Source organism: Dermochelys coriacea, chromosome 14 (assembly GCF_009764565.3).
Source record: "Dermochelys coriacea isolate rDerCor1 chromosome 14, rDerCor1.pri.v4, whole genome shotgun sequence".
NCBI classification, from domain to species: domain Eukaryota; kingdom Metazoa; phylum Chordata; order Testudines; family Dermochelyidae; genus Dermochelys; species Dermochelys coriacea.
In genome coordinates, this window is record NC_050081.1 from 20,193,802 (window position 1) to 20,217,304 (window position 23,503).

General features: G+C 42.0%; 1 protein-coding gene across 6 annotated transcripts in view; it reads right to left on the minus strand.

Annotated features, from left to right (window-relative positions):
- Window positions 1–23,503, minus strand: part of B3GNTL1 (UDP-GlcNAc:betaGal beta-1,3-N-acetylglucosaminyltransferase like 1) — a 320,641-nt gene that overhangs the window by 50,554 nt on the left and 246,584 nt on the right. For all 6 annotated transcript variants that reach the window (XM_038372289.2, XM_038372293.2, XM_038372294.2 and 3 more), the window contains one exon: window positions 15,525–15,649. In XM_038372289.2, the coding sequence (XP_038228217.1) occupies window positions 15,525–15,649 (125 nt within the window). The remainder of the gene's footprint in view (window positions 1–15,524; window positions 15,650–23,503) is intronic.

A 23,503-nucleotide genomic window follows, 5' to 3' on the forward strand; every position in this document is an offset into this window, starting at 1 on the left:
TGCAGAAGAGAATCATAGAGGCTTATAACAGAGATGAATCCAAAAGTGTAAAGAAGTCAATGAGTGCTGGAGACAGACCTTTTCAAATGTAAGGTTTTGAAAGAAAAAAATAACTCCTTTCAATCTAAACTACAGATGGACTCCATCTCAGACTCAGGATCCAAGCACCCCAGAATTTGCAGTAAGTTCAGAACCTGATCTGAACCTTGCAGATAAGGCCCATTTCTCAGCTGACTCCTATGTCTGTACTGGTGGATGAACTGATTTGTTTTTGTTTATTTGTTCTGTTGAACTTCACATGAACTTCATTTAATTGCTGGATTCTAATGTCCCACTGAGTTACTACATTTATACTGTTAAAACGTTCTATTACTGTCTGAGTTCATCATCAGGTCACGGGTCATTGATTGAGACAGAGTTTGTACTGCGGCCTCTTTTTCATGAAAGACTTATTAAGCAAAGACACAGACCATGAAATGTTAGTATCATCTACTTTTCAAGCCACTAATGAGGTCATTAGTTCCTATGGTATTTAAAATGCCAAATGCAGAAGTGGAAGCGAAAGTTAAAAACGTAACTGACTTCAACTTTGTTTCAGTTCTAGGAAAATATGTTACGCTATTCTTTTTGTATATTTATTTTAGGATGAATATAGCATTGTAGGAAATGAGGTAACTACTCCTATGATCATCACTTAAATGAGGTCACTTCCTCAGAAAACCACTAAAACTACCCAACCATGCCGGTTGGTATTGAATATTCTCTTTTCCTTTGCTTGGATAGCACTGCAAGTCTTTGGGATCTGAATCCACATGGCTTCTGTGAGCTGTTATTTGTTTATACCTATTTCTTTTCAAGGGTGCAGAATCAGGATTTATAAAACTAATTTCATTTTCAACATACAATATATCATGAAAATTCTTGGATATTACTGTAAACCATTTGCTTTGGTCTGTCTCATTGTTTCTGGATAAAAATCCAGATTTGTCATTTTTCGGTGCAAAAAAGGCATGCACTGGTAGTGAAATTTCTCTTGATCAAAATTTGCAGACTGGTAAAAAAACAACACCTTACATATAAATATCAGTCTTCATGTGTAATCCTGCAGAAAAGGAAAATTGTAAAGCTTTATTACTGCTCTCTTTTACTAATTAATTCCACAATTAATTCAATAGTTTAAGGTATAGCTCACTTTTCTCCCCTTTGGCATGCTAAAAATCTATGCTTTTTACAAACTGCCTTAACTGCCTTACTAGAATACATCCCATTAATAAACTACCTCTGATATTCCATCAGATTGGAGAATCCAGGCTCTGTAGCACAAAGCATACATAACCAAAGAATATATGTCAATAAGAGGTAAAACTTTTTGGATCCCAGAGATGCAGTTTGTGGGATTTTAATAAATTTTATGTATTAAACTTCACAGAAACATGTATTAAACTTTGCAGAAACAATTTTGTGAAACTTATGTGCTTGTTCCTACAAATAGCATGTGTTTGCCATATCTTTTATTTGATAGTATGATGGGAACATTTATAACCATGTTACTATTTTTGTATGAAATGGAATAATAGATTTTAAGTGCACTTCACTCAGACTCTATCCTCAAACAAAGAAACAGTTACTTACTGTAACTGTGGTTCTTTGAGATGTGATGCAGATGTGTATTCCACTTAGGTGTGTGCATGCCCAGCGCACCAGAGCTGAAGACATTTGCCTAACAGTACCCATAGAGCAGCATTCATATCTCATGGTCATAGCCCCTCCCCTGGCTATATGAGGCAGCACTGCCCTAACCCCTCTCAGTTCCTTCACATTGAATGCCTAGAAACTAGGCTCTGACGCAGAGGGGATGGAGGGTGGGTTGTGGTATACACATCTGCATCACATCTCAAAGAACCACAGTTACAATAAGTAACTGTGTATTCCACTTAGATTCCAAGTCCTGTCTCTTGGGGTGGGTAATGTATGTGAGTGACCTATCTAAACTAGGATTGCATGACCACCCTACCAAAACCTATATCTGCTCTGGAAGATGTGGTAACGGTATAATGTTTCATAAATATATGTACGGACAACCATGTAGTCGCCCTGCAAATGTCCAATATTGAGATGTCACCAAACACCGCAATTGATGTTGCTTGCATTCATAGGCGCTGACTTTGTGAGTGCTCCGGGGCTGGAGCACCCATCGGCAGTCCACCTATCAGCTCCCCCTTACGCCTTCCACCCGCCAGCGGGCTCTGTGGATCAGCACCTCCTTCTCCCTCACTGCTGTTTTGTGGTGCGTGGGAGGCTGGGAGGGCAGAGGAGGAGCGAGGATGCGGCATGCTCAGAGCAGCGGAACTGGGCAGGAAGAGGTGGGGTGGGGGTGGAGCAGGAAGAGGCAGGGCAGTGGTAGAATGGGGACAGGAAGAAGAGGGAGGGTTGGGGAGGGTGGGGAGGGGGTGGGGCCTGGATTAGAGCTGGGGGTTGAGCACCCCCTGGCAGTTTGGAAAGTCCGTGCCTCTGCTTGCATTCACATAGAATGAGCTCACACCAACTGAGGAGGCGAAGCCAAAGCTATTTCATATGCAGTCTCGATACAGGATGGTATCCATTTAGAGATAGTCTGTAAAAAGACCGCTTGACCCTCATACGATTGGCATATGACACAAACAGGTGAGGCAAAGCACAACATGGTTCAGTCCTGTCCAGGTAGAAGGCTAGACATCCTTTGACATCTAATGTATGCAGATGCTGCTCCTCCAGAGATGAATGCAGCTTAGGAAAGAACACAGGTAAATATACCACCTGGTTCAAATGAAACTGAGAAACCACTTTAGACAGATATTTTGGGTGTGACCGTAAAGTAACTTCGTCCTTGGAGAATTGTTTATAAGGAGGCTCTGCCATCAGCACCTCAAACTCACACACTCTTCTCGTGGATGTTATTGCCACCAGGAACACAGCCTTCTGAAAAGTGGAAAGGGACAAGAGGCCATGGGCTCAAACAGAGGTCCCATTAAAGCCACTAGAACTGTGTTAAGGTCCTACAGAGGAACTGGCTCTCAGACTGGAGGATGGAGATGAAGAAGCCCTCTTAAGAATCTTGCTACCATGGTAATGGAGAAGACTGAGCTTCCCTGAATGGGGGAATGATGCTGTTAACACTGCCATTTGCGCTTTCAAAGAGCTAAGCACAAGTTCCAATGACTGAAGGTGAAGCAAGTACTCCAAGATGTCTTGGATAGAAGCCAGAATTGGTTGAATTCCATGGGCCAACAACCACACCGAAACTTGCTTCCATTTAGCTGTATAGGCCGTTCTAGTAGAGGGCTTTCTACTGTTGAGTGTTGAACAGCTGCTGAACACCACTCTTCCCCTTCAGTTAGCCATGAAGCAGCCACATTATAAGATGCAGGGAGCTGAGTGTGGGATGCAAGATGAGGTCGTGATTCTGATTGAGTCAGTCAGGATGGAGAGGAAGCAGTATGGGAGGCTGAACTGGCAGTGCAAGAAGATTAGAGAACCAGCACTGCCTCTGCCATACAAGGGCAACGAGAATGAGCTTGGTCCGATCTGCCTTCAGCTTGAGGATGATCTCCGGGATGATCAGGATCTGGGGAAAGACATACAGGAGAGCCAAAGGCCAGCTGAGATGGAAAGCTTTGGACAAGGAGCTGGGACTGAGGCTCTCTCAAGAGCAGAACAGATAGGATTTCCTGTTGTCCCTCATAGCAAGAAGGTTGATCATCAGAATGCCCCAAACTGTGAAGATGACCCAGAGGACACTTGTCTTCAGACACTACTCATGACTAAGGGGGAAATTCCTACTGAGATGGTCAGTGAGATGATTCTGGATCCTGGGCAAGTGGGTCAGCTAATGGAGTGATGCTCTCCTTGCTACATAACTGCCACAACTTGATTGCCTCCTGGCAGAGCATCTTGGAGTGTGGTTCCCCCTGGTTTGTTCACATCGTGGTAGTATTGTCAGTAAGTATGTGAACCACTGAGCCCCGATATGGTCCAGAAAAGTGTGACATGCATTGCCTATGACCCAAATCTCCAACATGTTGATATGCAGTGTGGATTCCTGCTCTGACCACATACCTTGAACTTTCAGTGACCTCAGACGTGTTCCTTAACCCATCAGGGAGGCGTCGGTGACAACAGACCTGGTTGGTAAGGGCCAGAAGAAGGAAATGCCCTGGCAAACCTTCTCTGCATATGTCCACCACTGCAAAATGTCCAGGACCAGGTGAGGAAGATGGACTAGTCTGTCCAGGGGGTAAAGAGTTGACAGAAAACCATCCTGAGCCACATCTGGAGAGGGTGAAAGTGCAATCTTGCAAACTGGACCACATGTTTGCAAGCAGACATGTGACCCAAGAGCTTCAGGCACATCGGAACTGTCATTGCAGGCTGAGAATGCAGACTGAGGCAAAGGTAGTGAACTACCTGAAAATGGTTGGTCCGCAGAAATACTCTTAAACTCGTGGAGTCTATTAGGGCCCTGATGAACTCGATTTTTTGAGTGGGAATCAAAGCTGACTTCCTGGTATTTAGGATGAGACCCAGATGGTCAAGTGTAGCATAGTGCAGCATAGAGTCAACATGAGCAAGAACTTCATCTTGGACCTATCCCTCAGTCACCAGATCAGGTCATCCAGATACAGGAAGGTGTGGATTCCTTTCTTCTGAGATACGCGCTGATGATGACCATACATTTGATAAAAACCCGAGAGGGTGAATGGAAGCACCATACGCTGAAAATGGCGAAGAAATTTTCGGTGACCTGGCAAAACTGCCACATGACAGTAGGTGTCCTGAAGGTCCAGAGTAGCAAACAAGTCATTCTGAGACAATGCAGGGAGGATAGCTGATAGAGTGACCATTCAGAGCCTCATGTATCCGATATATTTGTTCAGGCTATGAAGGTCAAGAATGGATCTTAACGCTCCCTTGGATTTGGGCATCAGAAAGTACTGGGAATGGAAGCCATGCCCCCAGTGTTCTAGAAGAACCTCCTGTCATGCTGTCTGGAGTGGTTCACGATCCTGAGAGCCAACCTCAGGGCAGACTGTCAAAAAGCTGAGCTGACACCCCAAACTGGTATGTTAGATTTTACCAATCCAGTTTTACCAGATTTTACCAATCTACCAATTAGATTTTACCAATCCAGTAACAAATGTGAACTCCTACAGCATTATGCCAATCTTACCATGGAGTCACAGACAGTGCCCTTGGGCACTCCAGTCTATTTTGCCACCCAGAAAAGCTGGACTTAGTGATAAATGGTCACTTACAGCAAAGATCACAAAATATTCAGGTTGTTCCCAGTCCCAAGAGACCAGTCACTTACCCTAGATCAATTTGTACCTTAGATCTCACAACAAAGACAATGCTAGTAGCCAGTTCTGTAGAAAACTAACTAAGAATTTACTAACTAGGAGAAAGAAATGAGAGTTATTTACAGGTGTCATAAATATAAAGGGAAAGGTAACCATCTTTCTGTATACAATGCTATAAAATCCCTCCTGACCAGAGACAAAACCCTTTCACCTATAAAGGGTTAAGAAGCTAAGATAACCTTGCTGGCACCTGATCCAAAACGACCAATGAGGGGACAAGATACTTTCAGATCTGGAGTGGGGGGACAAAGGGTTCTGTCTGTCTGTGTGATACTTTTGCTGGGAACAGATGAGAAATGCAAGCCTTCCAACCTGTTAAGTTAGTAAGCAATCTTGCTAAAAAATGAATTAATTTTCTTTTGTTTAATGGCTAGTAAAATAAGCTGTGCTGGAGGGAATGTATATTCCTGTTTTTGTGTCTTTTTGTAACTTAAGGTTTTGCCTAGAGGGATTCTCTAGGTTTTGAATCTGATTACCCTGTAAGGTATTTACCATCCTGATTTTACAGAGGTGATTCTTTTACCTTTTCTTTAATTAAAATTCTTCTTCTAAGAACCTGGTTGATTTTTCATTATTCTTAAGATCCAAGGGTTTGGGTCTGTGTTCACCTGTACCAGTTGGTGAGGACTATTATCAAGCCTTCCCCAGGAAAGGGGGTATAGGGCTTGGGGGGATATTTTGGGGGAAGATGTCTCCAAGTGGTCTCTTTCCCTGTTCTTTGTTTAAAACGCTTGGTGGTGGCAGCATACGGTTCAAGGACAAGGCAAAGTTTGTACCTTGGGGAAGTTTTTAACCTAAGCTGGGCAGAATAAGCTTAGGGGGTCTTTCATGCAGGTCCCCACATCTGTACCCTAGAGTTCAGAGTGGGGAAGGAACCTTCACAACAGGTTAAAGCAGGCAACTTATATGCACAAATGAGGTGACAGATATAGTAATCTGTCAATTCAAAATGTCTTTCAGGACAGACCCAGAGGTAACCCTGGGGATCTCTGCTCCAGTTTAATGTCTCTAGCCCTGAGAAAGTACAAACAATGCTTCCCCCAGAGTTCAAATCAATGGGTCGAGTGCTCCTGCACGTAACTTCTTCATAGGCAGATGGGGCAATCAATAAAGTTTTTATCTTATAATGGCCCATTTAGTTTTAATAGTCCTTCTTGATGGGCAGGGGAACCACTCTTCCTGCCAAGGTTCATAAGTAGAGCAGGCACTTTTACAGTTATAAGGCAAACTTATATTTTACCTTGAAGCATAGGATATAGACATTACAAGTCAGATTAATGCATGCAACAACTTACAAGCATTTTAAAGTCTGAACACTAAACACATTCTTACAAGTCTAATACCTATCTTGAACAATACTAATATATAGATGAGCTGATCTGGCTTCCAGCTATGAATTTCTCAGTGCTCAGCTGATGCCAACAGCCTTGGTCAGAGCTGGCACCTGGTCTGCCGGTGTCACACCTCCTCCATTGCTCCCAAAGCCAGTAGAGAGTGAACCTGTTTCAGGAGCAGTTTCTCACGAGAGGGGTCCCTGAAGAGGGACAGTGGGAGGAGGGATGGAGAGAAACCAGATAGCATAGCCTGATTTGATGGTGTTTAGGACCCAGCTGTCATTAGTGATCGAGCCCCAAGCATTGTGAAAGCGGGCCAGCCTGTCCGCAAACGGAGGGGATAGAGAGAAAGGAGAACTGGAATACTGCTCAGGATGAAGGAATCAAATGGGCGCTTGTGAGGCACTGGGGAAGTTCGTATAGACTGGCTGAACCCTGGACTTGACTGCCTTTTCCTATGGGATCTTTGTCCTTTTCTGGGATAGTCCTGCTGTCTCAGGAGAGGGAAAGGCTACCCAAACATATGCTGTGGATAATACTGCTACTGCTGCTGTTGAACATGGTAGTGGCACCTTTGCACCGCCAACATGCACTGCAGATGTGTATACCCCCAAGGACCATAGGATAGCCACTGAGTCTTTGAAGCAGTTCAGAGTCTCATCCGTCTTGTCTGAAAACAGCGCTTGGCCATCAAAGGGCAAATCATCTATGGCCTGCTGCACATCAGGAGCAATGGCCCAAATTCTGCAGCCAGGAGCCCTTCTCATGGTCACCGCCAAAGCCATCACTCTGGCCAAAGCATCCATGACATCCAATGTGAACTGCAACGAAGTATTAGCTACCAAGCAGTCTTTGGTAACAAATGCCCAAAATTTCTGTGCTGAGACTTCAGGCAGCTGGTCTAACAAACTCAGACATAGCCATCCAGTTCACAAAGTTGTTTCTGGACAGCAATGCCTGCTGGTTGGCATCTGCATTTGCAAGGAAGAGGACATGTAAATCTTCCTGCTCATCAGCTCCATTAATTTAGAGTCCTTATCCTTGGGAATGGACTTAAACCTGCCCTGCCAGGCTCTATCATTCACTGCAGTTATGACAAGAGAATTTGGGGCTGGATGGGAGTAAAAACCCTCAGATCCCTGCACCAGAATGAAGTAGCACTTCTCCATGTGTTTCGCTGCAAGTGGTACTGAAGTCAGCGTGCTCCAGAGGATCTTAGCAGGCTCAATAAGTGCATCATTAATGGGGAGGGGTACTCTGCTGGGGCAGATGGCTGCAGGATATCCACTAACTCGTGGGTGTTGTTCTGCAGGAACTCTGCTTAAATACCTAGAGAAGCAGCCACATGCCACAAAAGGTCCTGGTATGCCTTATAACCATCCAATACCGAAAGGGAGAAAGAGCCAGGGACTGTGAAATCATCCAGGGATGAAAATGAAGCAGTCAACTGTGCTAGACCTGGATGTTGGTGCTGATAGAGCACTGGTGGTCAGTAGGCATCGGGCTAGGGGTCCCTGTCCTGACCATGAGATGATTGCCAATCCTGGTACCCATAGCGCTCCATGAATGATCCCCAATATGGGTCAGGTGATGGAGAATGAGAGGAGGAAGATGGGCGTCAGGGTATAAAAGTGGAGCCAGCTGGTCTGACTCGTCCACAACCCAGAATGACAAGGGAGCTGGCACCAACACTGCAAATAATACTGGTGGTGCTGAGTATGCCTCCCTCATTTCTTGATGCTGGAAGCTGTGTTAACCTCAAAGTTGGCCGCGGTACCGAGGTAACTGATGTTGCCGAAGTGGAGGGTAACATCAGTGGCACCGGTCACAGGGGTACTGAAGACACTCCTGATGCTAGGGAGGTCTCTTGCGCTGAGCCTGGAACCAGCCCCACTTCCACTGACTGCAAAAAGGAAACACTGGGGGTATGCTGACGACAGACTCACAGGTTCAGCAGCTCACCCAGCCAATGGGGCTACAAAAGATACAGCCCTGACAAAGTTCTGGACGGAGGGCAAAGATGGGACAAAAAGAACAAGGAGGTCTGTTGCTGCCTAATATGCTGCTGGTGCAGAAACACCTGGTGCCGACATCACCCTCAATGGACACCCCAGGGCCAGAATCAGAGTGTGATGGGTTGGACCCCCATTCTGGGATGCCACCTGATGTACTGGGATTTCATTGAGTCTGCTTGCTCCACTAGCCTGGGCTCCCTCTCGCTGTTTTGCTGAATTAGGCTCTCCGGCCTCTGGCAACATACTCACACAGGTAGGGATGCACCATCTGTAGAATAACACAGAGTCTGCAAACTGCCCTCTATAAGAAGACTCAGCCAGGAAATCTCCCAGCATGCAAGTGCAGCTCCCCTCTTGAAAGTACACCCAAAATAATATTGTCTTGCGCAGTAGAGAAATCTATACAAGGTAAGCTCATAAATTTGCCCCCTCCCTCAATGTGGAGGAAGATATGCACAGCTGTTCTCCCCACCCCCACAAAGTATTAATACATACTCTGGGTTAATTAATAAGTAAAATGTGATTTTTATTAAGTACAGAAAGTAGGATTTAAGTGGTTCCAAGTAGTAACAGACAGAACAAAGTGAATTACCAAGCAAAATAAAATAAAACACGCCAGTCTAAGTCTAGCACAGTAATAAAAACTGAATACAGATAAAATCTTACCCTTAGAGATGTTTCAATAATTTTCTTTCACAGACTGGAGCTGGACACCTTCCTAGTCTGGGCACAATCTCTTCCCCTGGTATAGCCCTTGTTCCAGCTCAGGTGGTAGCTAGGGGATTCCTCATGATGGCTGCCCTCCTTAATCATAGATCATAGAATATCAGGGTTGGAAGGGACCTCAGGAGGTCATCTAGTCCCTCCCCCACTCAAAGCAGGACCAATCCCCAGTTTTTGCCCCAGATCCCTAAATGGCCCCCTCAAGGATTGAACTCACAACCCTGGGTTTAGCAGGCTAATGCTCAAACCACTGAGCTATCTCTCCCCTCCTTGTTCTGTTCCACCCACTTATATATTTTTTGCATAAGGCGGGAATCCTTTGTCCCTCTGGATTCCCACCCCTCCTTCTCAGTGGAAAAGCACCAGGTTAAAGATGGATTCCAGTTCAGGTGACATGATCACATGTCCTGTGAGACCCCAAGCCTTCATTCCTCCCAGTCTGACTCACAGGGAGGCCTGCCTGCAAACAGAGCCATCCACAGTCAATTGTCCTGGTTGATGGGAGCCATCAAGATTCCAAACCACTATTAATGGCCCACATTTTGCATAACTACAATAGGCCCTCAGAGTTATATTTCATATTTCTAGTTTCAGATACAAGAGTGATACACTTATACAAATAGGATGACCACACTCAGTAGATTATAAGCTTCGTAATGATATCTTACAAGAGATCTTTTGCATGAAGCATATTTTAGTTACATTATATTCACAGGTTTCAGAGTAGCAGCCGTGTTAGTCTGTATTCGCAAAAAGAAAAGGAGTACTTGTGGCACCTTAGAGACTAAGAAATTTATTAGAGCATAAGCTTTCGTTGAGCTGTAGCTCACGAAAGCTTATGCTCCATTATATTCACACTCATACTTTTATAAAATCATATAGAGTGATCACAGGGCATCACCAGGGAAACACTTAAACTACAGCTAACTAACTCTATACAACTAAAAAAGTCACTAAAAGAGATGGATTGTGAGATGAAACCCACACAGACCTCCAACTCCAGCCACAGGTGGTAAAAAGAAACTGAGGGGGGTTGGAGCCAGGGGAGAGGCTGTGGCCACAAAGTGCAAGTGCTATCACCTATGGGTACTGCCAGGCAAAATTCTCCAGCTCCGATGCGCTGGGCACATGCACACCGAAGTGGAATTCATGGCTGCCTCTACTCAGAGAAGAACCAAAACATCTAATAATGTAGTCTGATGTCCCAATATAGAAGAGGTCAGAGTTTTTTTCCAACTTTGCAGCTATTTCCACCCTCTAGTTATCTGGACTATAAAGTATATTAATAATTGAAAGTGACAAAAGATCATTAATGCCTACAGTTAAACATAATCAAATGTTTGGCTGACTGCCATTGGCCAGTTGCTTTTTTTCTTTCTGTGTAACCAGTTGGGATTTGCCTAAGTCGGCAAATCTTATTTTTTTTTTCTCTGAAGGGTAAAAAGGGGCCTCACACACGCTGTGATCAGCCCCATGGAAGATTCAGAGTGATTGCTACCTTTGTTGAAAGATTGGATGACACACATTTACATAAACAAACCATATTCTTCATCTTACTGAAGATTTATTTCTTCTTCTTGAAGTCTGGGACTAAGTTACAAGTACAAACAAAAAAATCAACTCTTATAAACAACTTTTTGGTCTCAGACAAAAAAAATTCTTGTTTTGTGGCTTACTGTTTCAAAATTCATGCCAACCCAGATAATCCATAGACAATTTCTGCAAGCCAATTTTAAAATTTGAATCAATTGGTTACTTTGCTCATAATTTAATTGTACACATTTATTTCTTTGGAATCTGAAAACCACTAAAAGAACGGAGGGATGGATAGTATTATGGAGAACCTGGGAAATCTCTATTAATGTTATGTGTAATTCAGTTTCCACACTCACTTATGTCTTGCTATCCACTGTGTAGGAAGTGGTTAATTTCTTTCCAGAAACAGAGGAACAAGTGATGAATTGACTGCATGTCGGTCACATAGACACGTCAGGTTTGGTGTGAATGGAGATACCTTGGAGACACAATGGAGACCAATGACCAGAATGACAGGTTTCAGAGTAGCAGCCGTGTTAGTCTGTATTCGCAAAAAGAAAAGGAGTACTTGTGGCACCTTAGAGACTAACAAATTTATTTGAGCATAAGCTTTCGTGAACTACAGCTCACTTCATCCTCACTTCAGCTCACTAAATGCATCCGATGAAGTGAGCTGTAGCTCACGAAAGCTTATGCTCAAATAAATTTGTTAGTCTCTAAGGTGCCACAAGTACTCCTTTTCTTTTTGCGAATGACCAGAATATTAACTTTAAGTGACTCCAGCCAAGGGGACTTTTTGGATGTGGATGGGCAAATTACCTGTTTGACCACAAACCCTCCCTTACCTGAATGCATGGGGAGGGCAGTACATGTGAAAACAGCATGGCTGGAACTTGGGACAAAGGACTGCGGTGTTAGGAGAGGGGGATAAGAATCCTGCTCTCCCAGGGGATGACACAATTCAATCCAGGATGATTGGGCAAGGCCAGGGAAGTTGGATACAAAGCAAGTCCTGCCTACTTAAACAAGGAAAAGCTGGAGAGTTAGGCAAGACACATTTGTTCAGGCTTTGCTTTATTATTTTAACCCTAAATAGTGTGTGTGACAGATATTGCAACCCCATGATATTGCATGCAAGGGGTTGCAATATCTTTGGGGAACCATACAGTATTAAGTTTACAAATGGTTTCTATATCACAGTGGGCCTGGGATTGTATGCCACTCTGGGCGAGTGCGGGATGGTTGCCACACCTCCTCTAAGAACCAAAAACTGTGGGTGGGTGGGGTAATTAAGGTGAATCACTTCAGTTGTAAACACCTCCAGAGAGGTAGCTACATCCCAGAGAGGCTTAAATATGCTGGTTCAAACTAGGTTATTCAGAGACCAACAGACAAAGAAAGGGCTTTTGATATAAAAAGGGTAGGTTTAAACTTTAAACTGACTCAGGGTCTTATTTCTGATCCAGAGGACCTTCTGGCCAAAGGGGGCCTCAACCCTTGCGGAAGGGTTGGAATGGCTATGGCCTGCTAAGGCCCAAGTAGACTGATGGGTGTCTCCAGGTATGTTTAGTGTGTGTTTAAATCTGTTTATTGTTTTTATGATGTTTTGTCTGTAATGCTTTTACCTTAAGAATAAATGAGCTTGTCTAGAAGGAGCTGTGTAGTTACTTGTAACTGCCGGCATTACACTGTTCATAGCCCTAGAAGAGAAAGCAATGCACAAATACTGGCTGTTATCTCCAGCAAGCCAGTCTCCCAGTCACAGTGTAAGGCAGGGAGCTGTGCAGCCTTAAAACCCTGGGTCAGAAAGAAATGGGACAAGGGTCGCTGCCCAGAGACAGGTGACGGCTGGAGACCTGAGACCTGACTGGGGTGGACCGTGGGGGATACAGGTGCAGTCAACCTGAAACTGTGTCACTATGTTCCAGCTGAATAACAAATAAAGTCTTGTTTTGAAAAGGCTGTCCTCTGTCTCTGAAAACATCTGCTGGTTGCAGAGCTTCTAAGGGGGTAAATCTCAACAGGAGTCTAAGCTCATCTGGACCTGCTGAAGGAGCCACAGTGAGAAAGAGCCAAAGACCCAGTCTGGATGTAACATAACCAAGAGGATCCCTTTTAGCAAAGTGGAGGCCCAGGGCTGTCATTAAGAAGGGTACACTCCCAGAAAGACAGTATATAGGATGGAGGCATAGCACACCCTATGGATCTAGAAAACTACTCAGACAGAACATGGAGGGATGGGCTTCTAGAAGAGGTGGAGGATACTGTAAGGCAACTTATGAAGACTGACATTACTAATAAGGTTAGGCTCTTGCACAGGTGACAATGAACTTCTGTTTTTCACTATTTCTGCAACAACACACCTTGAGGTCATCCACATCAAGTGGTTCCCAAAGTTATTTACAACTTTGGCACAGCATAGTGTAGGCATCCAAGAAAAAAGATATTACACAACTTCATGTTAAAAAAAATCACATAAAAGAATACTAACAGCAACAACAATAATAATGGGGTGGGGAAGCCAATAGGAAAAATAGCAAGACAGAAAAATGAGACCGGGAAGGTGCCAATTTGGATGCCTAAAAACGTACATCTGAAACAGTTTATAAAAGTTCCACATTCTCAGTAAATGTTGTAATCCAGGATTCTTATGCCACACAACCTTGCACATTTGAATAAGCAATAGCTTGCAATAAACTCAGAACATGCTCATTTCCAAAAATAAGATGCTTTCCCACAGAAACAAGCAACAATCTTCCAAGAAGATTTAGCATCCTGTGGAGCATGGCTGAGAAGTCTGTAACTAGCTGCCAAATTGGACATACATATAAACAGAAAGAAAAACCCTTATATTTAAATAATAGTAAAAGGGAAGTCATTCACCTTGTATTTATTTGAAAAATTAACATTTTTTTCTATCTGATTTAAACAAATACTTCAGAGTTTATTATCTATATTAAAAAATAGCATATAGTTGCACCCTACTACTTACCATCAGCAACTCTTTAAGAACTAACCAATGTATGGAAACAAAACCAGGTTTTTATTTTTACTAATTAACCCTGTAGAGCCCATACAGCTAAGACTGAGGTTATGTTTAGACTGCCACAATCAAAGAAACAAAAAACCCTTGGGTTAGCTACCTGAATTAGCTAATTCAGGTTAAAATCATAGTGAAGACATGCAACTCAGCTTTTAACTTTGGTTAGTAGCTTGAGTTAAAGCTTATAGGAGAGCCTGGGGCTGAATTCAAGTTGCTATCCATAGTTAAAAGCTGAATTGCTATGTCTTCACTCCTATTTTAACCCAAGTTAGCTAAGATGGGTTAGCTAACCCAAGTTAGGAACATACTTTTTCCCCCAGTATAGACATATCCAAAGTGAGTGAAAATCCTATTCTATTTCATGCATCTACAACAAAATGATTTAGTGTACTGCTGCAACTGCAATGAAGGAACAGGTCTCTCTGAAGAAATAACTTGGCTCACAGAGCACTTTATTAGTAGGTATGCATATGATGTACAAGAAGGAAACAGCCCAGTTTGCTTCTCAGATCCCAGGCTGAGTTTACACGACTGCCAATTAGGAAGATCATCTTTTGATGGGTAAGATGATATAGGGAATCACCAATACCCATTTTACAGAATTTCTTTTCAGGATACAATAGCACTCTAAACGCAGTGACTTATGAGAAAGGTCTTGAAATAATTACTCTGCAACATGATGTGTTTTTCAAACTTCAGAAACTGAATCAGTTTTTTAAGTTGTTTAAGGGAGGGAAAGAAAATAGACCAGTAACAATGAAATTATCAAATGAGAAGTTCACTGCCAGCTCAATTTTTTACTCTTTTAAATCAACTATTTTGTTAAAATGTGACAAAACTCAATACTAAGTATATTAGTTCTTTTTTAAATTAAAATTTCAATTTCTTCTTATTCACTTCCTATTTCAGGACTCACGTACCAATTTTTTATCTGAAGCAAATTAAAGAAGATTAGTCACAAAAGCCTAATACTACCTTGCAATTACAGAGCACCTTTTGTTAGAGGAGCTCAAAACCATGTTACAATGATTAAGTAATTAAGTATAATTTCGTATGGTTAGGTATAAGTATCCCCTTTTTACAAATTGGTAAACTGAGGTACAGAGCGATTAAATGACTTGGCCAAAGTTATGCAGTGAATGAGTGACAGCATTAGAACCCAAGAAGTCCTAAGAGTTCGAACACCAAGATCCCACTACTTCTCTCAAACTGGGATTATAGTGACAAAAAAAAAGGTAAGCAGCCTGCCACTGTCAGAAGATGACATTACTGGTATACTACATTATGCTCTCCATATCATTGCAAGATTGATGCATAGTTGAAGCTAATTATCTTGTCACTAAGCCCCCGTATAAAAGTGCGAAAAGGAACAAGTATCTTGACCATCTACACTTGGGAAAGTGAATAACCATCTCATTTCCACTGCCAACAACCCAAGAAACAAGGAAGTTTAATCTATTACAAAAATACAACTTACTCTAGAACAGAATGAGTTGCTGCCTGTGGATGGTAGCGATACTGGAGGAGGCACTGGTCAACTCGAAAGACTCCACCACCCTTTCGGATATGTTCATAAAAGAACAGCAAGTCCTCTGGAACACCCTGTAGAGAAACAGCTCATTCAATATAAAAGCCACTGGCATTCCTCATTAAAATATTACAAGTGACAGAGTGCATATTTAATTGTTTTGCCAAATAAATATGTGACGGGTTGGATCACAGAAACCCCCTGGGAGTTGCCACCTGATGTGCCAAGACTACTTCTGCTCCTGCTTTCCTGCCTTGTCAGCTTAGGACTTCAGTGCCCTGCCTGGTTTGAGCCAGGCCCGCGAGCCTGCTGCAAACCCAGACCCAGGTCTGAACCACATCCCCTAACAGCTGTAGGCTCAATTGAAAGCAGCTTACAGAAGTGAGCCTGTCTTTAACACTCAGATGTCCAACTCCCAATGGGGTCCAAACTCCAAATAAATCCGTTTTACCCTGTATAAAGCTTATACAAGGCAAACTCATAAATTGTTCACCCTCTATAACACTGATAGAGAGATATGCACAGCTGTTCCCCCCTTCCCCCAAAGTATTAATACATACTCTGGGTTAATAAATCAGTAAAAAGTGATTTTATTAAGTACAGAAAGTAGGATTTAAGTGGTTCCAAGCAGTAACAGACAGAACAAAGTGAATTACCAAGCAAAATAAAATAAAACACGCCAGTCTAAGTCTAGCACAGTAATAAAAACTGAATACAGATAAAATCTCACTCTTAGAGATGTTTCAAAAAGTTTCTTTCATGGACTGGAGCTGGACACCTTCCTAGTCGGGGCACAATCCTTTCCCCTGGTATAGCCCTTGTTCCAGCTCAGGTGGTAGCTAGGGGATTTCTCATGATGGCTGCCATCCTTGTTCTGATCCACCCACTTATATATCTTTTGCATAAGGCCATCCACAGTCAATTGTCCTGGTTGATGGGAGCCGTCAAGATTCCAAACCGCCATTAATGGCCCACACTTTGCATAACTACAATAGGCCCTCGGAGTTATATTTCATATTTCTAGTTTCAGATACAAGAGTGAAAAGAAAAGGAATACTTGTGGCACCTTAGAGACTAACAAATTTATTAGAGCATAAGCTTTCGTGAGCTACAGCTCACTTCATCGGATGCATTTGGTGGAAAAAACAGAGGAGAGATTGCAAGAAAAGTTGTTCTCCCAGAATTCCTGAACCAACACCATCTAAGAAGTATTAGAAGACTTATGAATAAGGCTACGATTATGTCACGGAAGTCATGGAATCTTGACCTCCATGACATTTTCTGCCCCCAGGCTGGAGCTTCCAGCCAGCTCCCCTCCCCCCAGCTCCCAGCCCCCTCACTGGTGGAGGCACCTTGCAGCTGTCCAGCCAGGGGTGACGGGGACTCCCCGCAGCTGCCCAGATGCAGCAGGCAGTCCCCACAACTGCTCAGCCATGGTGGGCAGGGAGGGGACCCCCCGCAGCTGACCAACCGCGGTGGGCAGCTGGGGGACTCTGCAGCTCCCAGCCGTGGTCGCCCAGCTGCCCTTGGGACAAGGGTACCCTGCAGCAGCCCAGCTCCACAGGCAGGACGACCCCACAGCTTCCACTCCCTACCGTGGTGTGGGACCCAAGAGCTCCCACTGACCGCAGCGGTGCAGGACCCGGGAGCCCCAGCAGCAGTGGGTGCTGAATATCCACCTCCCCATTTTGTTAGGGATATTTTTAGTGAAAGTCAGGGACAGGTCACAGGCTGCTATGAATTTTTGTTTATTGCCCATGACCTGTCCATGAGTTTTACTAAAAATATCTGTGACAAAAACTTAGCTTTACTTATGAATAGCTGCAATATTTCTAACCTGCTTTGTAGAGCAATGAATTTGGGATAAGCAGTTCAACCATACTCCAGTGATAGAATTAGGACCTCAAACATGATCAATGAGACAACCTTGCATCAGACTTCAAAAATAAATAAAAAAAAAAGGTCATGCCTTAGACAAAGTGTAAAAGGGGCAGTGATATGGCCAGTGATACTCTATTACATGTCAGCCATACCTCAGATTATAAAAGCACCTTGAAAAGCATGGCCCTATTCTATACGTCATTATAAAGGATGGAAAAAGAGTATGTGTTTGTACTTAGCAATGGTGCAACCATTTGAAAAAATTAAAGTAAAACATGGTTTAAAACCTATAATTATCACACACATTTTCACACACTGCTTTTCTCTCCTCCCACTCATTGTTTCTGAGAGATCACATGATTACCATGCAAATAAACATACAATACAAGGAGTATTAATTCAGTATTTGAGTGTGGCGCCTACTAAAAGCTGAAGAGACAATATAACAATAACAAACACAAAGAAGAGAAAGAGAGAAAAATTTACATTCACTATCTCAGGACATCAGGTAGGCAGAAACAGCCTAAAGCGTATGTATTTATTGCAGGTATTTTATTTCTACAGAAAAAATAATAAATACACTAACTAATTAAAATGATTAAAATATTCTGGCTATTGCCATAGCTTGTGTGCTCCTCACAGCATTAAGAAAATACAATTAAAATAAATAATTTCTACAACCTTGGACCCTGCCCCTCATTCAAGTTCACATTATTGGTAGTATGTGGGGAAAGAGAGGTGTAAAGTTATGATTAGAGATGGAGCTGTAGTGTCTGTTTTAGCAGAGAAGAAACAATTTGTTGCAATGAGTTAAAAAGGGGTTCCTGGTGCAGGCTGGACTCACTCTGTGGTCCTCAGCCATGGGCAGAACACCTTACTGCAGTAGAGGCTTTCTAGCTCCCAAAGTGACTAACACAGTTTAATGTGTTGTTAATGTCATCACATTTAGAGTATACCTAAGAACTGGTCTGGACTAAACAGTCGTGGAGGAACAGTTTAGTACACTAAAGGATGACTCCAGGACACACAATGCAACCCCTCTGCATTCTGGGAGAGCTCAGAACTAGAACTAGTTCTAAATTTTGCAACTCAGGTCTCTCTCTATAATTGGTTGAACTGGAACACTGAATCTGATCCCACTCCCAAACTCTGGGGAAGTGTGGATTCAAATCCAAATTGCTGGGTGACAATGGCCCATCTCTAATTGGTATGTTTATATTATGAGACACTTGCCCAGTTTTCTCATCCTAGTGCTCAGATGCCGGAGCAAGCTTTCACAGAGCTTTGTGCAGTTTGCAATTTACATGGATATCTAATGCTTCAGAGGTCACTAAAGGAATCTGGGTGAGGGTGCAGGAAGAGAAAGCAGCTGTTCCCATCAGAAAGAAAATAAAATACCATTTAGATTGAAATTCTTTGTTCCCTAAATCACACACTGAGTTGAGTCAGGCTGAGTGCATGGTTTTATTAAATATCAGTCTACTGCACTTGTCAAATTCCGGTTTGGAAATATCATTACACCACTTGCAAGTATTGGTAAATCATTTTCATGTGGAGTCTCATTTTCATGCTTAAAACTGCTATTGCTGAAACATTTAGCAAAATATTTCAGCATAAACTGATTAAAAACAGTTATTGTCAAAATAAAATGATCTCTCTAAAACTGGGATTTGATTCTTGGACCCTATTTTCTATTTCTTCTGCTGAAAGGGGCATTTCAGAGCAATGTGCCCAGTTCCCAGGGATGAGCAGATGCCTTGCATTGCTCAGCAGTCACCTCTCAGCTAATGAAGGAGCAGCATTGCCAAAGGAAATGCATATATTTTGCAAGGGATAGAAAGATGTTGACTATGCCATGGGTCCTGCAGGGATAGGACTACTTAGGGCTCTGGGATACGTACGGTGCTTGCACTACTGCAGTTTCTTCCATTTTGAGATATTATCAGTTCCAGCTGTATTTCCCATTTTAATCACTAGAAATCCATCTCACACTGGTACCACCTTTCAAAGTAGAAGAATCTGCAACCACTCTAGGGATATTTTTTAATGCTTTTTGAAAACTGATGGCTTTAGATAAAAGTACAGAATAACAAGATATACAGTAATGCAGCTAAAATGTATCCTGCAAATAATTTTCACACTCCACGAAGACAGTTGAATAGCACAGTATCACAAGTCTGTGAAATATGTAACAGCAACCCAGAAAATAAGCAAAAAATAACTCCAGATGCTCTCTAGAACAGTTTGTTACTACTAACATTCCACATGGATTTATACACACCATGGCCCTTTCCACTTCTATTAGGGTTTTGTTTTGTTATAATTCTACTACTGCTACGCAAAATTGTTCAAGACTCTAGATTATTATAGAAAAGCCATAAATTCTATAAAAAACTAGTGCAGAATTCTCTCCTTTGCCTCAGAAACTGCAGCTGGAGGGCCCTGGTTAAGATAGATATAATGTATTATCCTAGGATTTTCGTTTCAATAGCATGCTTCACAAAGTTCACTCATAATGGATCATCAGCAAGGAAACTTCACATGCTTCATAAAAGGTCTTCAGTGTATATTTTTTAGTTACACAAAAGACAAAATAAAAACACCTTTTTCATGTATTAAATAAGCCAACAACTAGTTCAAAAAGGGTTTCCAAGTGACAGAATCATGTAGCAAAGACGACTTAGCAGCATATCACATCTCTTTTGAAAGGTTGGTTTACCTCTTTCCTGAAGAAGAGCTTTGTGCAGCTTGAAAGCTTGTCTCTTTCACCAACAGAAGTTGGGCTAGTAAAAGATGTTACCTCGCCCACTTTACTGCTATCCTGCTTTAACAGCAGGAAGAGCATTTGGGGGCAATTTTCCAACAGCAAATAGAAAATAAACCCTCTACAGATAACAATCTAGATCCTTGCAGAATTTTAACTACTCAAAATAAACCTAAACAAAAAACAAACAGAATTTTGGCTGCAGAACTCATGGCACCTATATCCTGTCTGAATAGCAGTTACTGTACTGAATGTTCCTTTGTTTTTCTGTGCAGTTGCTCAGAACAGATTATCCAAATGTACTATTATTCCATCCAAAACCAAAACTACATTAAAAACCCATTAAGGTTGCAAAGAGAGGCTCTCAAAAGTTAGGTAATGTCAGAATTATAATAGAAACTTTAATTCTGCCTCTATGTGTACGCATTATGATACAATCTTTACTTACATAATCACAAGAGAGTTTTTTCTCAAAGGACCTGAGACTCATTAAATGAGGCATCTGTTCAATATTTCTTATTATTCTCATCGTTTGCTGTATGACCCTATCTGTTAAGTTACTAGAACACAGGAACTGCCAGACTGAATCAGACCCATGATCCATCTAAGTCTAGTATCCTATCTCCAACAATGGCCAGCAGAAGAGGCTTCAGATAGGTTTCAGAGTAGCAGCCGTGTTAGTCTGTATCCGTAAAAAGAAAAGGAGTACTTGTGGCACCTTAGAGACTAACATATTTATTTATTTATGCTCTAATACATTTGTTAGTCTCTATGGTGCCACAAGTACTCCTTTTCTATTTTGGCTTCAGATAGTACATCAAATCCAAAAGTAGGTAAATGTATTGCCATAATGCACACCGTCTTAAACATGAACTGAATAAATAATATTTTTATTTCCTCAGAGGTTTCTCGATTGCATTCATCACAATGGTATCTCAAGTGTCTCAGAAACATTAATGAATTTATCTTTACCAACACCTGTGAGAAGTATTCATATCCGCATTTTACAGATGGGGAACTGAGGCAGAGAGAGTAAGAATATTTTCAATAGTGTCAACCAATTTTGAAAGTCCCAATTTCCAGATCCCCAACTTGAGATACCTGGGGCCTGATTTTTCACATATAAAGTACCTATTCCTAGACCTATGTCACAAGACATACCAATGGTTCAGGATGGAACACCTCATACCACTGAGCAATATACTTTGAGGGACAAGCTATTTATTTGAAGGGGAGCAGAAGGGACTATTCTTCTGGCAGGCTGTTTTTGTTTAAAATGGTTGGCGTTCAGATGCTTGAGTGTTCCAGGCTCTACTGTGGATGATGGATCAGTGGATATAGGGCTGGTGAGGCAGACAAAGTTGCATGAAGAAGGCAATAAATCACTTAATTCTGTAATTTATCACATATTTCTACATATATACCATAGACACACCACACATACGCTGGTTAATATTATCAAAGTCAACTTGGAGAGTTAGCCACACAACTCCCATTAAAATTAATGGAAGTTATGTAACTAAATTTCCTAGCTGGCTCTGAAAATCTCAACCATACTTCGCATTTTCTGCTCTTCCATTTTTATAAAATGGAGAAATAAAAATTGCGATCTTTCCCTAAGATTGATGGTGCTTGCCATTAAAAAGAAGCTTGCATTACCACAGTGTTCAGTATTCCCTTATTTGAGAGCAAATGAAACAAAAAGTAGAGGGTAATACTGAGTATAGGTCTGACACTCTCCTAAATGCTTTTAAGAGAACTACCTATCTTGCATTATGGGCTCAATTCTCCATTGTTCCAGAGCTAAACATAGGTATAATGAACGGCAGGGAGGGGTGCTACTGACAATTACTCCCTAATTCTTAGCTGTTTGGCTCCAGTATAAGCTAAAGCTGGCAAGAAGGCTGCTTTAAGTTAGATGCTGGTGGAAGATCTTCTGCCAGATGAGAATCAGGCCTACATGTTCCCTCCTCCCCTGATGCATCCACACCCCACTTTGACATATCCCGCTGCTTCCTCTATGTCCTCTTCCTTTCCTCTTTACACCTAGCAGTACAGTTCCAGTATAAGAGGTAGTTGTGGGAAAGCTGGTGTGGGAGGCAGTGGAGCTGCGTCTGTTAGCCTTGTGCGGATGGAAATTTGCCCTATATTGAGAAATCTCCAGCTGGCAAAACTGGGGAATCCAGTCCTAAAGATTTTATAATTAGGTTTTACATGCCTTGTTTAAAAAAACAGGACAAGAAAGGCAAACCTACCATTGCAACTAGGCTATTAATATATTAGGAAAATCTGAATTGTGGGGAAGGAGAGCTAGCCAAGTCTCTTGATCAGAACCCTCAAGAGAAATCAAGCTGTAATTGGGAACACTTTTTTTTCTTACCGATAAGCCTATGATGGAAAAGGCTGGAACCAGAGGGAGCCAAATTTATCTTAGTCCTCAGAGAAATCTCAAAGTGCTGAGAGAAAGAGTAAGTGGAAGAGGAAATAACTTTTGTCTCCGTACTTACCTGATTAATGAAGTATTTTAGCAGGATTCTGCTGCCAAAGTTTTAAAGCTTATTCATTCCATACCTTGTACCGTAGGCCATGCATTTTAAAAAAACAACTCCAAAACACTGCAATAGTAATATTACATTGGAGTTGCACTAAAAGCCATTCAAGTGATTAAATGGAAATAACATAGTACAAAACAGTTATAGAATGAACTTCCAAATTCTTATTGATCAAAATACTTATTCCCTAGAAAGACCCAAGAGCTAAATTTTAAAATTACAGCAGCAGCATGTGCTGTGGTGTTAGCAGCATGTTGCTGGATATACATCTGGCACAAGAGACATCCTGTCTCAAAGAAAGTTCACTCACTTCAGGCCAACACACTGTACTGAAGGAGACTTTTTAAGGCTCATCTCAGCAACAGCAACATGCTTGCTAAAACCGCTGCCTTCTAGAGCAGTGCCTCTCAACCTTTTCAGACTACTGTACCTCTGTCAGGAGTCTGATTTGTCTTGTGTACCCTCTACACCTCACTTAAAAACTACTTGCTTACAAAATCAGACATAAAAATACAAAAATGTTACAGCACAGTATTTCTGGAAAATTGCTTATTTTCTCATTTTACCATATAATTATAAGGTAAATCAATTGGAATATAAATATCATACTTACATTTCAGTGTATAGTATATAGAGCAGTATAAACAAGTTGTCTGTATGAAATTTTAGTTTGTACTGACTTCGCTAATGTTTTTATGTAGCCTGTTTTAAAACTATGCAAATATCTAGAT